This window comes from Manacus candei, unplaced genomic scaffold, assembly GCF_025592945.1.
Source record: "Manacus candei isolate 608988 ecotype Guabito, Panama unplaced genomic scaffold, ASM2559294v1 h1tg000037l, whole genome shotgun sequence".
NCBI classification, from domain to species: Eukaryota; Metazoa; Chordata; class Aves; order Passeriformes; family Pipridae; genus Manacus; species Manacus candei.
Genome location: NW_026138085.1, coordinates 7,851,615 through 7,866,603, shown reverse-complemented (window position 1 = coordinate 7,866,603; position 14,989 = coordinate 7,851,615). Strand labels below are relative to the sequence as shown.

General features: G+C 50.0%; 2 protein-coding genes across 2 annotated transcripts in view; both read left to right on the top strand.

Annotated features, from left to right (window-relative positions):
* Window positions 1–2,861, top strand: part of PPARGC1B (PPARG coactivator 1 beta) — a 46,019-nt gene extending 43,158 nt beyond the window's left edge. The window contains exons 10-12 of the mRNA XM_051793962.1: window positions 140–261; window positions 555–709; window positions 2,301–2,861. Of these exons, the coding sequence (XP_051649922.1) occupies window positions 140–261; window positions 555–709; window positions 2,301–2,404 (381 nt within the window). The 3' untranslated portion in view covers window positions 2,405–2,861. The remainder of the gene's footprint in view (window positions 1–139; window positions 262–554; window positions 710–2,300) is intronic.
* Window positions 2,862–7,340: 4,479 nt separating this feature from the next.
* On the top strand, window positions 7,341–14,746 carry LOC127473853 (probable E3 ubiquitin-protein ligase MID2). Its single transcript, XM_051793982.1, has 6 exons — window positions 7,341–10,242; window positions 10,865–10,960; window positions 11,359–11,592; window positions 11,687–11,709; window positions 12,655–12,797; window positions 13,691–14,746. Exons 1-6 carry the CDS (start codon window positions 9,619–9,621, stop codon window positions 13,996–13,998), a joined length of 1,428 nt encoding a protein of 475 aa, XP_051649942.1. The 5' UTR covers window positions 7,341–9,618; the 3' UTR covers window positions 13,999–14,746.
* The last annotated feature ends 243 nt before the right edge of the window (window positions 14,747–14,989 follow it).

Sequence of the window (14,989 nt, the reverse complement as noted above, 5' to 3'; positions counted from 1 at the left end):
TAGAGATGTCAGGCCATGCCCACAGCAGTGTATCCCAGTGCTGGCTTACAGGGGCTCCTCAACAGGCCCACATTTCTAGTGCCCATCAGCACAGAGGTGTGAGGTCCTGGAGCTTGAAACCTTTCTCTTGCTTTGCCAGGGGGAAGGCCGAGTTGTGTACATCAGAAACCTCTCCAGCAGCATGAGCTCCAGCGAACTGAAGAAACGCTTCGAGGTGTTTGGTGAAATCGTGGAGTGTCAGGTCCTGTCCAGGACTAACAGGTGGGTAGCCAGTGAGCTGTGGTCCAGGGCTCCAGCAGCTACAAGCAGCCCCTCTCCCCAGTCCCCATCAGCACTGCCAGGAGGTGCCAGACCAACCTCCTTGGTCAACTGAGCCCATGGTCTTGGTGCTTTTGGCAAGGAGATGTGGTGTGTCCACAGATCCAAGGGTGCAGGGAGGTCTGCTGGGATGGAGGGACAGCAGGATGGAGGGACAGGGGCACGGTGCTGGGCACAACTGTGTCAGAAGGGCTGTGGGGCCCATCACATCTTGAATTCTTTCTCTGGTTGCTCAGGGGGGATAAATATGGCTTTATCACCTACCGGTATTCAGAGCATGCCGCCTTATCTCTGAAGAATGGCCCCTCCCTAAGGAAGAGGAATGAGCCTTCCTTCCAGCTCAGCTCTGGTGGCCTTGGGCGCTTCTTCTGGACCAGATATGCTGACTTGGGTAAGAAAACAGGAGTTTTATCAGCACAGAATGTAACAGCACTGCTGAGCCCTGGTCACACAAGGATCCTAGACATGTTTACAGCCTGCAGGAAAAGCCCACTGGCTTTCCTGTGTCTCACATAGCTGTTCGTAGCTCAGTCAGGTGGCTTGGGAAACTGGGGAGAGGGAAGAACAACTGGCATGAGGCCCCAGAGTGTGTTGGCTGCAAAATGTAGCATCACACCCCAGGGCTGCTGGGTCTCAGCTGACCACAGCCCATCTCTGCTGCGCTTCTGCACAGCCCTGGAGGCTTTCCAGCAGAAAACTCTCATCCCAGTTGTTAGAGAAGGCAGTCAGCAGCATTTCATTAGCCCAAGAGGTGATCTGGGTGGTTTGCTCACCACACTGCACATGCACTTTTGAATCGTTTGATGGCACTGAAATGTGCTGTGGTCACATTACCCCTTTCAGTGCTGTCTGAGCTTTGGCAAGGCCAAATGCTTTACTCAGTGACCATGTCTCCCAGGGTCTCACTGGACCCTGTCCCTCTGTGGGGTATAGGGCTGCAGCCTGAGCTGAGGGGCAGGAGCCAAACCCTGTGCTAGTCCTACAAGAGAAATGTGTCCCAGGCTTCGCCCAGCACTCCTTGCTGTGATCTTCAGGTGTTTCACCAACACTGCATGTTTATTTCTGTACCCTCTGTAGGGGCTGAAGGGTTCTAGGATTCCACTTCATGAGTGAGAGGCTGAGGCCCAGAAAATAAAGCCCCAAGTCTTACCTCCAGACACCCAGTCTGACACAAGCACTGACCAATCTTTCATCACATTGCAATATCTCCTCTGCTCCCTCCAACTTCAGTTGTGGGTACAAATGCCTGTTACTCATCTAAATAAATCCCAGAGCCTCTCATTTTGGGCACAGAGAATCTAGGAAGCAGACAGCAGCCCATGATGAAGGTGTTGACTGTGCAGTGCTGTAGGAAGGGAAGCCAGAGCTGCCCCTAAGCCTTGGAGAAGCCCCCTCATTGCTCTTCACCTGCTGATTTCTGCAAAGCCACCAGTCACCCCCTTCCTGCGCAGCTTGGCTTGTTCCTAAAATCCTGCTTGTCCTAGTACAGGACACATGAGATGCAGACCCCACAGGCAGAGGTGAATACAACCATGCCATTCAAAAATATACTCTTAAAAAGTTAAGCTGCTGTTAAATTAGGCAGCCTTATTTCTGGCATGTGCTGAATTCCCCAGGCTTTCCAGGGACTCTGTGTGTTCAGCTTCTGGCAGGGGCCTGGGAGCAGGGCAGGCAGGCACTCCCCTCCCTGCAAGCTGTTTCAGCACCTGCAAATTTGGCTGCATCCGGTAGATTTTTGCACACCTGGAAGATGAGGCCCAGCTGGGCCCTGCTGCAGCCCCTCTGCCCACAGCTCTCTTCAATGGGGAAGAGACAACACCATCCCAATCCCTTCTACCATCACTGCTGCATCCAGGCTGGCTCTGCGGTAGCAGGGCAATGAGCAGTGCCCTGCTGTGCCTCAGTTTCCCTCCCAACCAGACAGAGAGCACGTTGGTGCCCCACTCCCTGACCTGGCTGCCTTCTGTCCCTGCCATTCCCAGATTGCGGCACGGAGGAATCCTCCCCAGCTCCAGTGAAAAGCAAGTACGAGACCATGGATTTCGACAGCTTGCTGCAGGAGGCCCAGCTAAGCCTGCATCGGTAACAGCCTTAACCTTGGAGGAATACCTCAATACCTCAGTCAAGGCACTTCCAATATGTTTACGTTTTCAAAGAAATTATTCAGTCTATGGAAAGCGAGAGAGCGAGAGAGCGAGAGCACGCACGCGCGAGAGAGAGACTGCTGTCCCTTCTGATCGATGTTTACATTGAACAAAGCTGCTTCTGTCTGTGAGTCCCCATGGTGTTGATGTCTCACTGCCACACGTTAGTCCCTCCGCTTCTGACTGGTTGTTTTAGGGTGAGCCTAGGAGCCCCCCGGCCCCTCTCCCCCTCCCGGCCCTCCCCGTGCTCCCGCCGTGGAGTTGCAGCTGTGTTCACCATAACATTTTTTTGTCTGTAGTGTGTGATGATGAAATTGTTAATTGTGAATAGAATCAGGATTATAAACTAATTTTTAATAGAAGAAGAGAAAAAAAAAAGTATATACTTAAAAAAATGTATTTATGGCTCAGATGTACTGTAATTCAGATTTATTGTACCGCTTCCTTGATTTTTAACTATGCACTGTAATGAGGCACTTGCCACTCAGCAAATGGGGGGTCAGAGCAGAGTCCCGGAGCTGACATTCACCCACCTGCCCCGCTGGCAAACCGGGGTGCTCGATGGTTGTGCTGGGGTCATCCACTCTGCTGTCAAAGCCATTCTTCTTGCTCACGTGGCCTGAGCTCCGCAGCAGCACCCAGATGCTGAGCTGGGTCCTGGCAGCTTTGCAGGTGGGAAGGAGAGGGGTGGAAGAAGGATGCACTACTTCCAACCAGCACTGCTCCAGCCCTCTGCTGCCTTTGGAGCCAGGAGAGAGGGGTTGGGGGGCTGGAGCCAGCCAGGCTTGAATCCAGCGGGTCCTGCTGGCACAGCCTGAGGGGTGGGTATCTCCAGGTCAGTATGAGGGATCTGGCTTCTCTCCAGCCCCTCAGATGGCTGGGAGACTGGCTGGGCCAAACGGTTTGCTCTGCACTTGCTTCCAGCCCCTGCAAAGCAAGTGGGGTGAGAAGACCCATCTGTGACCCATCTGTGATCTCCACTGGGCAGCCAGGTCAAAATCCAGAGAGGCGGAAGGGGGCACAGCATCCTCACCAAGCGTCTGCCCACCCAGCACCCTGCCCGCCCTCCGCCCACTGCCTGATAAGCCATACACTTCCCAGCACCCACTTGGCACCCAGGATCCGTCCCCATGCCCGCCAGTGCCCCACGGCACGTTTGCCTGCTCTGCCTCTGGCCAGGGGCCTTCAGGACTGGATTTAAGGAATGCTCAAGCATGAAATTTGCTTGCGGACTTGCCCTTCACCTCTGGGTGAGGTGCGATGGGGAGAGAGCCCACCTCTGCCTGGAGCAAACCCCACCACCAGCTGGCCAGAGGCACTGTTTCCTGAGGGAGTGGGATTCTCGCTGCTCCTCAAGCCATTACCATTGTCTCCTTTTATTTTTCCCCCCAAAGACCACTAGGGATTCAGCCATCCTATGTAGATAGAATATTATAGCCTTAACTATGCCAATAGATAGATTAGAATCTCCTGGGGTCTCCCCTCGACATGACTTAGGGGTTTTATTCTCATTTCCTTGGCGTGGATATATTTCATCTTGCAGGGAGAATGACCAAAACCTTCGAAATTGCACAAGGTGCGATGCCAAGAGCCTGAGCCCTGCCGGGATGGCCCCTGGCTCTGGGGCTGTGAGTGCAGCTGGTCTCTGGTGGGAGTAGGAATGCCGGCAGCGCTGACACCAGCACAGTTCCCTGGCTATTTCTTTCGGGAAAGCCGTGGTTCTGACAACAACCAGCCCGGCAGCGCGAGGGCCCAGAGGCCACCGCGGGGTCCCCAATCCACCACCAGTGACGATCACTGCCAGGGAACAGTCCTTGTGCCATTTCAGCCTCACAGCAAGGTTTGGTGTCTCTCCTGCCACAAAATCCCCCCACTTCTCATCCCACCTTAGTGAACACGAGCAGCTCTGGCCGAGACTGAGCATCTGCTATTGGCAATTGCCTCATTGTAGCTTTGCCTTTTTCTGTCCTAGTATTTCCTCACGATGATGATGTTTACATGTGATTGCTATAGAGCTTATGTAGAATGTATATAGCGACACATTTAGGGTGGGTAGTACTGTCCTGTGCTGTGCTGATGTTTTTCAGAAAACGATCAATCCAAAAAAAAAAGCCAACAAAACAAAACAAAACAAAAAAACCACAAAAACAAAAACAAAATAGCTAAGTAAGTGGAATTCTTCCATCTCCCGCTCAGCCAGGGGCACCCATGGCCGGGCCCCTCTGGGGATGCATCAAGCGTGGTGGAGGGGAAGGGTTAGTGCAGAGCCGGGGGGACTCCAGCCCACTCCTGGAGGATCACTCAGTTGCTTCCCAAGCGTTGGTTTTGGTGTATCCAGATAAAAAATTTCACATTGTTTTCCTGCAGCTGGGCACCCCAGGTTGGCCCACAGCCCCTGCCTGTGCCCAGCTGCTGGATCCTGAGAGCAGTGCTTGGGAAGGGGAGGGCTGGTCCTGCACAGAGCTGATCAGTACTGCAGCCGTAGGGTAGGAAGAGATGCAATAAGTGGTCTTCGAGGTGCCTGAAGCCTATAAGTGGGGTTGGTTTTTTTTTTTCTTTGGGTTTTTACTTTTTTTTTTCATTAAATTGGGATGGTTTTCCCTCCTCCCCAAGAAATTTTTTCTAGATCTTATGCACTATGCTTAGAGCCCCATGGGCTGTGTGCTGCCTGCTCTGGTGGCTTCCTCCAAATTTTAGGATTGGGTGAGAGTGGAGAGAGCAGCTTTTCTGGGTTTAGAGTCCCTCATGCAGGGTTTGTGGTAAAAAGTAAGTTTCCACTTGATTTTTTTTGGGGGGGGGGGGGTGGTTCTTTTTACTATAAAGGTGTCTTTAACTCACAGTGCTCAAGTCTGCACAGGGGCAGGTAGGTGAGCTTGGGCACAGGGGCAGGTGAGAGCTCTGTCCCTTAGCAGCCTGTGACTGTTTTGGATGCTGACAGGGAAGTGGGGTGGGAGCAAAGCAATGCGTGGGCACTGTGTGGGGGGAGGCAGACAGTGCTACCAGGCAAGCCAGGGGCACACAATTTTGCAGGAACTGCCAGAGAGTGGGGATCCCCCTCTCTCCAAGGATTGCCTTTATGTCCCACCCAGCTTGTGGCATCGATGTGGGTGCCCCAGGGAGGATGCAGCTCGGAGCTGGGCACCCCAAAAAGGGAACCCTAACACCCCAGTCCCTTTGAGGGGGCTGTGGGACAGGTAGGAATACAGCTTCAAAGAGAAACTGGGAGCAGAAGGGTTTACTTTGGTAGGCAATAAGTCAGGAGGAGATTTATTTTTTTAAAAATATGTAATTATAGAATGTCCCTCAGTCACTTCCTGTGGCTGCTGTGGGGAAATGCTGAATGTGAAGAGTTTCGTGATAAAATGCCCCTTTGCTTGTTTTGCACAGGTTTGCCCCAGAAAAGCTAATTGTTCAGGGTGGGATATTGGATTTCTGGCTGGAATCCAGTGGGTCCCTGAGGCTCCGCAGGAAGGAGCAAATGTTTCTGAGTGTGTGGGCTGAATGCAGAGGACAATCCCAGGTTTTAGGTTTGATGCTGCCCCAAAGAAAATGTTTATCCCGATTCCTCAGCGCAGCTGGCTGGGCTGCACATCTTGAATGAAGCAGCTCAGTCACCATGTTACAGTCCTGTCTGATTTCAGCTCTGGTCCATGCAAAGGAGTATTGCAATTGCAGATCAACACGGTTTTATCCTTTCTTTTTGATTTTTTTTTTCCTTCTTCCTGGAGGTATGCTGAATCCTAAGATACATCGGTGTTCAACCCGACACCCTTTCTGTTCTAAGCATTGTAGTCCATCCCCGACAATCTCAAGCAATATAGAGCCCAAACACAGCCTTGGGGTTTCATTCCTCTTCCCTCACCCTCCCTGGGGTCAGGGACAGCAGCAGCTTGGCTGCAACACAAGAGTCGGGGAGGGAGTGTGTGTATGCATGCGAGAAACAGAGAGAACAGTTAAATTGATGCATTTCTTGAGAAAGGTGTAAGAATTTCACCAAAAAAGGGGCACATCTGCTTTGTTATTTATGAAAAAAAAAGGCTAAATTCTGTCTTTTTCTTCTTTATTCTCTTTTTTTTAAGTAAAAGGACACTGCTCATAATTATTAGGGGCCAATTCTGCCTCCCTTGCTCATGCTGAGTAAGTACTACTTAACTGCAATTTTCTACTTGCAGAGTAAGTAAAAGTAGCAGAATTGATCCCACTGTGCTAAAGAATCAAGTTTTTAGTATGTTTTTTTTTCAATTGGTAGTGGTTTTTTTATATTTCACTTAATTTTTTCCCCAGTTCCTTTCTGTTGTGTCCTTATTTATGTAATATACTTTAACCTTAAAAGATGGCATGGATTCTTATGCCTTTCCTTTATTATTATTGTTATTATTTTTAAAAAAAAGAGATTTATTTCTAGTGTGATTTAACTGTCTACCTTCTAAAATGAGAGAACGTTTTCTTGTATTTTTACATTGTCAGATTCTATAGTTTCATAGATAATTTAACCAAATCGCTCAATGTATTCTCTATATCTATCCAGTGGGTATAAAAGTTCTATTTTAAATTGTGTAAATACTTCAGAACTGGCTTCTTTTTCCAGACTCCCCTGCCGTGGAGTTAATTGTTTACATCAAAAAGACTGTAGAATCTCTACGCTCATGTACTGTAAATAGTGAAGTGATCTGCCTATAAATAAACGATAACATATATACTATAAAGTGGGAAAAAAAAATCAAAAGAACAAGTTTGTGCTGCAATATTTTAATTTGTTAGTGCAAGGCTGTTCGGGGAGGAGGTGTTTTGCTCTGCTGAAGGTGCTCTCCTGCATCTGCCTGGGCAGTTGGACTGTGGGGGCATGTCTGGGGCCATGGGGGTGGCAGAACCCCCCAGCTGGCTCACACCAGGGGTGCCAGGGATGCAGCTCCTGTGGGAGAATATCCCTGTATATTGCTATTTTAAGTGTGGCTTCTTCCAGTTTAATTCGTGCAGGAAAAGCCTGGGCTCCGTATTCTGGACTTTGGAGCAGTGCCGATGTCACAAGACCCATTGCAGAAGAAACCCTCCAGACTGGGGAGGGTTAAAGATGAAGTGGGGCATGCACCTCAAATTTGCTTGAGTGGGAGTAAGAGAGCAAGAAAAAGTATGGAAAAGACTCCAGATGGTGATGCAGCAACTGTACAGCTCAGGATGGCACCTGGACAGTCCCTTGGAAGCAGGAGAGCAGTCCCCTGGGAACCAGCCTGCTCTCCCAGGGGCACAGCCATTGTGTCCCAGCACAGGGTGTCCTGGTGTCCTGGTCATCAGGGGATTCCAGGCTGTGGAAGCACTGGGATGGAAGGCAGCTGCCCTGGAGCACCTGGCACACGGGAGCCTCGTGCCAGCTGTTACCCCTGTGAGGGCTCGCCAGGTCAGAGAGGCTGTACTGGATTTATCAAGAACGTGGCTCGGTGATGTGGCCGAGTAGGAAGATCCCAGCAGCCTGAGAGGAGCAGGTCTGCATGGTGCTGAGCTGTCCCAGCTGGTTTTTTGTGGGTGTGCACCAATTTAGGCAGCAGCTCTACACCTGTCTGTCTCCAGCACAGCTGGTAGGAGCCCAGTGTGGGTCCCCCAGCCCACCACAAAGCCAGAACCAGCTTCCCACCCCAAACCCAGCCCCTCATCCCTGTAACTGCTGCAACCTGAGTGGAGAACTGATCAGAAGCCCATTCCCTGCTGCTTTTCAAATCCAGCAGGCTTCAGGACCACCAAACCAGAAGTATTTTTCTGAAATACATCAGGCACAGTAACAGTGCCAGGATAGATGAAAACATGAACTTGCAGGGGGGAAACGTGGGGATGCTGCTGAGGCAGCTGGTGTTGGTGTGCCTAGGGTGGGTTCATGTGGGAGCAGAGGCATGGAAGTGGGTTCCCAGGCTGCAGCACATGAAGGAAAGGTCTGCAGGGAGAGAGAGACCCACAGTTTAGGTTTGTCCTCCCAGCCTGACCTGCGCCTCCTAGGCAGCTTCCTGGAAAATAAACAACTGATATTGTTTATCAAGCATAATTGCAAATTGGGATAATTTCTGAGAGCAGACCTAGAGACTGAAGGGAGCTGTTGCTGAACGTCAACATCATTTCAGCAGCTCTGTTAGTCCCAGCAATTAGTTCCAACCATTTGGAAAAAGCCAGTGGGAAAGTTTTCATTTTGGCATAACTTACTGATAAAAGTTAGTGATAAACTCATTTTCACACAGACAGGCACTGCTTCTGTAGTCACTTACAAGGCTCCTCTCCAGCTGCTGGAGGGGAGGGAGGCAGTGTTATTTATCTCCTGGACTAGGCACAGTGTGCCTTGTGAGAGGGGAAAATCAGTCAGTCAGGAGCTTTTGTGGATAGGACAGCTTTGGTCACTGCCATGGGCTGGCTAGCACCTGGCAGGCAGTGTGGGCAGCAGGTAGTGTGGGCAGCACACCCCAGGCTCCTGCTCCTGACCAGTGTGAAACACCTGCTGCTTGGACTTCATTTCACTGCCCAGTGAGCTGTCCTGGGCTGCTCTTCGGAGCTGCAGCTCCCACCTGTGCCTTGAGCTGCAGCTCCCCACTCCCTGACACAGACCTCAGCTTTGGGCCACTCAAAGTCTGTACAGGGGCTCTGGAGGCTGCACTTTAAGTAATGGATGCATTTGCCCACTCTCAGCATTTATCAGTCCCAGTTTGTCGTCCAGGTCCATCCAGGTGTCTTTGCAGAGGCGAACAGGGGCAGGTTTGGTTCTTTTCCTCCCTGCCAGCTTGGGGACCTCTCTCCCTGCTGGTCCAGCTCTCTGGACCTCCCTGCCCGCAGCAGCTGCCCCATGCCCGCAGGGACTCCTCCCAGCTTTCCTTCCCGCTCCGAGTCCTGGCTGCTGCATCCCCGTGTAAGCAGGGGTGGACTCTTTGCCCCGTTACCCTTGAAGCACCCAAGCTCCCAGCTCTGAGCTGCTAAATGGAATTCAGCTGTGACGAATTCACGTGGCAGGCGAGACGCAGGAAGCTCGGCGGAGGAGAGGGAAGACCCTCCCTTTAAAGGGGGAGGAGGCAGCAGCTTTTTGCCCGCAGAGCAAACGAGAGGTTTGTTCCACTCCTGCTTTCAGTTTCATTTCCCACCAGTGCCCTCCTCCTTGCTCTCAGCCCTCTCTCGAGGCTCAGGCGCCATGGCCGAGGCGGGTGCTGCGGCCAGGCTGAAGGACGAGCTGACCTGCCCCATCTGCCTGGACATTTACAGGAACCCCCTGTCCCTGGGGTGCGGTCACAGCTTCTGCGAGGAGTGCATCCAGAAGGATCAGAAATGCCAGCAGGGCCCTTCCAAGTGCCCGCTCTGCCTTTCCCCCACAGGCCCCATCGGGGAGCTGAAGCCCAACTTCCATCTCCGCAACATAGTGCAGAACTTTTTGGATGCTTGTATTCATCAAGAGGAAGAAAAGCAGAAAGTGCAATGCAAAGAGAAAGAGGAAAGGTCGGACCAGCAAGAGGAGGTGATCCTGTGTGATTTCTGCCTTCAGGAGCCCTATCCAGCCGTGAAGACTTGCCTGACCTGCGAGGCCTCCCTGTGCCAAGCCCACCTGAGCAAGCACAGCACAAAGAACACCCAGAACCACGTCCTGGTGGAGCCCTGTGGTGCCCAGGTTTTGGCTGAGAGGAAATGCCCCCAGCACGGCAAATTGCTGGAATGCTACTGCGAGATGGACAAGGTCTGCATCTGCATGCTGTGCTCTGTCCTCAGCTCCCACAGGGAGCACAAGATCATCAGCTTAGAGGAGGCTTTTGGCCAAGCACAGGTAAGAGGCTGCCGGGACAGCGGCTCGGGCATGGATTGCATTAGGAAAACCACGGGGGGCTGCGGCGCGGAGAGCTGCCCGCAGTACAGGGCTGGAGCTCCTCCCATGTTTCAGAACTGCAGACCCAGCGTGGGGTTAAATTCCCATTTTGGGCTTTTATTCTCAGTTTAGTCCCAGGTTCCCTCTGGGCTTAGCCCCTGGGATGTAAACCGAGATGTTGTAAATACTTTCTTCCCATCCTGAGGGGAGGGTTTGGGGAGAGTGGGACCAAGTGCTCGTGGCTTTGGTGCACTTCCAAGCCAAAGATTAGCCTGAGCCGCAGTTATGCAAAGAAAATTAATGAGAGAGTAACAGAAAGGAAGCTGCCAGCAGCAGAAGTAGCTTTATGTGTGGCTATTACACATGAACAGTTTTCAGTTTCAAATTGTTGTTCTTGTGCTAGTAATTGAAGCATTTGTTCAGGGATAAAATCTTGCAGTAAACCTTTCTGTATTGATTTGTCCTGAGAGCATGTAGTGAGCAAACCTTTGGCAAGTCTAGCTTAGCCCATGTCTATAAAATTGCTGGTTTCATGCATGTATGTGAGTCCTATCCTGATATCTCCCACTGGTTATATTTGTAGCGTGTTTTTCCCGAAACTGTAAAAGAGGTGAAAAACTATGAAGCTGCACTGGATCGAAGCATAGCAAACCTGCTGGAACAAGCGGAGGAAGTAAAGGTTTGTTCCAAGACCCATATCACTTTGGGGATGGTTGCATGCTGGCAACTGTTGAGATAAGGTTTTCTTTTGCGCTTTCCCAGATTATGGATTCTGAAGCTTTTTTTTAGATCCTGGGCGGTTTGTAGTGTATTTTTGAGGTTTCTTCTTTGAGGGAGGATTATGAACAGCTTTCTTATCAATCTGGGAGGTACATTCTTAGTTAAGCTTGAAAGTTGTTGTTAAATCCGTGCCTCCTGATGAGTGATTGGTGTGTGGCTTTTTTATTTTTCCAACCTTATTCAATTTTTAGTTACTTCTGTCATCCCAGAACAGAACAGGCCCTTTTCTGAGTGAGAGCTCGTGTGGAAAATGTCCCTACACAGTCCCTTACAGCTTTAAAAGTGTTTTCTTAATAGGTTAAGGAGGGTCTGCAGTGGCAACGGCTGGAGAGCCTATTCAAAGAGATCAGTCTGCAGCTAGAGAAAAAAAAACGTGAGATCCTGAAAGCTCTCAGTGACTATGAGAACCAACAAATTTCTCGGATTCATATGGAGTTAAAGAACCACAGAGAGCAGAAGCGTTCAGCCAGCCATGATGTTCAGGAGCTGGAGGCTCTGAGAAATCAGACAGATATACTTCTTTTCACCAGGGTACCTAACAGCATCCCCCTTCCCAGAGATACACAGCTCTTGGGCTGGCCTGAGCCTGTGCTATGCTAATTCTACTTTCAAAATGTCTTTACAGGCTTTTACAGCAATTCAAGCCAGGTAAGATCTTCCCAAGGTTTAATATTTTTACTGATGATCTGGACGAGGGGATCACATGCACCCTCAGTAAGCTGGGCGGGAGTGTTGATCTGCTGGAGGGCACGAAGGCTCTGCAGAGGGATCTGGACGGGCTGGATCGACGGGCCGAGGACAACTGCATGAGGTTCAATAAGGCAAAATGCCAGGTCCTGCACGTGGGTCACAACAACCCCAGCTACAGGTGGGGGAAGAGTGGCTGGAAAGCTGCCTGGTGGGAAAGGACCTGGGGGTGCTGGTCAACAGCAGCTGAACATGAGCCAGCGTGTGCCCAGGTGGACAAGAAGCCAGACCTGTACCAAAAATAGTGTGGCCATCAGGCCCAGGGAAGTGATTGTCCTTCTGCACTGGGCACTGGTGAGGCCACACCTCGAGTGCTGTGTCCACTTCTGGGCCCCTCATGGCAAGAAAGACATTTGGGACTGGAGCGTGTCCAGAGAAGGAAACAGATTTGGGGAAGGGTCTGGAGAGTCAGTCATGTGAGGACTGTGAGGAGTGGCTGAGGGAGCTGGAGGGGCTCAGCCTGGAGAAAAGGAGACTCAAGGAGGACCTTCTCACTCTCTCCAAATCCCTGACAGGAGTGTGGAGCCAGGTGGGGGTTGGGCTCTGCTCCCAGGGAACAAGGGACAGGATGAGAGGACATAGTGTCATGCTGTGCCAAGGGAGATTGAGTTGGACATTAGGAGGAATTTCTTCACAGAAAGGGTGATTAAACATTGGAAGGGGCTGCCCAGGGAGGTGGTGGAGTCACCATCCCTGGAGATGTTCAAGGAATAACTGGACTTGAGACTCAGTGCTCTGGTCTGGTTGACAAGGTGGGAATGGGTCACAGGTTTGACTCAATGATCTTGGAGGTCTTTTCCAACCTTAATGATTCTATGGTTCTATGATTCTTTCTGCATGTATTAGGGAACGGAAGCCTGTTCCTATCACGGATGGTGTGAAAGTGCCAAACCCACCTATTGCTTTGGATGAATCAAAAACACGCAATGTTCTCTCCCTTTTCCAGCAATTCCTTTCAAACATGGAGTCCTCAATTAAACCACCACCTGGTAAGTGATCATTTCACTATAGCAAAAGCAAGATGGAAAAGTCAACAAAACATCTTTAAGACAGGGTTGTAATACAAGACACCAAGTACACGAAGTACCCCTAGAAGTGTTGATTCCTAACTTTGCGTGCTTATTTGCATACAAATGTAAATGTGTGTACAGAAAGGGAAATTTGTCCTGGGTTTCAGTGTTTTGGGGCATGCCTTGGATAGACCCTGTTAAAACAGGCTCTGGGCAAAGAGGTGTGGAATTTCTAGGAGTTTTTTGTGAGGATTAAGAGAAGATAATGGCAACTCCTCCCCTGTCTGTGGCATGCCTTTGATTCAAGGGGAGAGTTGAGAACTCATCACAGCAGCAGCAGGTGGAGTTTGTTTACGACATAAATACTCTGCTCTTTCTGTGCAAATAATTCTGCTTTTTGGTAATGCTTGGTATGCTCAGCCTACAATCCCAGAGCTCTACGTGGTGGGGCATTTGTCCAACTGAATCGAAAAAATCAGGGTTCCCTTGTTACTGCTGTCTTGATGGTGCTTCAGCCCTCACTGACAGTGAGAGTGAGCCGTGGGTCAAGGCTGAGACAGCTGGGGTTGGAGCGTGTGTGACAGTGAGTGATGTGCACTCCTAACTGGCCACCATCTGTACAGCCTTGGGTACACTAAGAAGCACACTGTGCTAAAACTGAAAGAGCAGCATTTCCCAAAACGTGCTGTCCACCCACCTCAGAATTACATAGGAGCAGCTAAGAGAGTGCAGAAGGTGTTTCAGTTAACATATGTTTTGGGTGGGTTTGCGTTGGATGACTTGGATGAGTTGGATTGGGAAGTCCAGCTTTCATCAATGCACAATTATCTGTTAATCATAATGTGTTTTTTCTCTTTCTTTATGTTTTAAAGATGTGCGGTTTTCAACTCCTCACAGCGGTACAGGTGGACCCCAGCATCCACATTACCCACCTAGTTTTATCCCTGCCTCTGGCTTCTCTTTTGGCTGTAACTCCTTCCAAGGCAGCTCTTCAGATCCTAGTTTTTCCTCTGGCCCTGTCTTCTCCTTTGGCCATAGCTCTTCAAATTCTGCTTTTTCCTCTGCCACTGGCTTTTCCTTTGGCTCTAGCTCTTCAAATCCTGCTTCTTCCTCTACCACTGGCCTATTTGGCTCTAGCTTTTCAAATACTAGCTTTGGTGGGTTTCCTCAGAAATTCTGAAAAATTTGTAAAACCTGTGGGTTGAGATAAGAGCAGTTTTGATAACTGAAACAAAGCAAAATATAATAATAAAGATACTACTACTAATGATAACAGTAATAGAAAGGAGCAAAGAGACTGAGAAAAGCCAACTAAAACAAGTGATGCACAATAAAATTGCTCCCCACCTGCCCATTCCCAGCCAAAACCAGGACAGAACTCAAATATGTGCAGTGCTGTCCCAGACATGCAGAGTGTCCAGAGTTTCTGGGAGGTGAACACCAACAATGAGAGCTGCTGGAAGCTTGGAGTCATTTGTGCCCTGTCTGAGTGCTGCCTGCAAGTGCCTCACGATTACCTCTGCATGTTCCTAGACCAACAACCTGGAAGTGATGTGAGCAGATGTAGACTGCTGAAGAAACACCCTGCCTCAGGCTTATAGAGACAGTAAGCATCCCTTTGAAGTATCCAGTCCATGCTGGCATCATTGTGCCTGATGGCTCTTTGAAGCTCCTATTTTGATGTGGGGAGAAGGTGTTGCTTTGTATTTCCAGGCCTAGGAATTGGGACTGTTGCTGTAGGGGGAGGGTTGTTAAGCTGGCATATCGGAAAAGGGATTGTGGGTTGCTGTGAGGGCCTCTGTGGGGTACGTCACTGCCTCTTACTACAAGAGCTTCTCTCTTATTTGTTCTGTTAACCATGGTGGAAATACTATTAAGTTGCTCATTTTTGCTCAGCTGTATCAAATAAGGTGTTGGCAGCATGTTATTAAAGTAATTCAGTTTGCAAAAGTCAGTGGCAATTGATTTTGTCCTAAAGTTGAGAGCACAATAGGAACTGCAACAAAACTAAGCAGCAGCAATGCTGATCTTGGCTCTAAGGCAGCAGCTTTTGCCTGTGCCCATCCTGCCCAATCAAAGGTATCTGATGCAGAAGCAAAACCGCCTGTGCCATATGTGGTCTGGATTAGTAAATTTTTATGCTTGTCCAAACACCTTGGGGAGGAAGAGAT

What these genes read in the sequence shown, in the direction of transcription:
- LOC127473853 (XM_051793982.1), top strand. Translation starts at nt 9,619, where the DNA reads ATGGCCGAGGCGGGTGCTGCGGCCAGGCTGAAGGACGAGCTGACCTGC. An exon ending in ATATACTTCTTTTCACCAGG is followed by an intron (nt 11,593 to 11,686) that starts GTACCTAACAGC and finishes ATGTCTTTACAG; the next exon opens with GCTTTTACAGCAATTCAAGC. An exon ending in TTTACAGCAATTCAAGCCAG is followed by an intron (nt 11,710 to 12,654) that starts GTAAGATCTTCC and finishes TGCATGTATTAG; the next exon opens with GGAACGGAAGCCTGTTCCTA.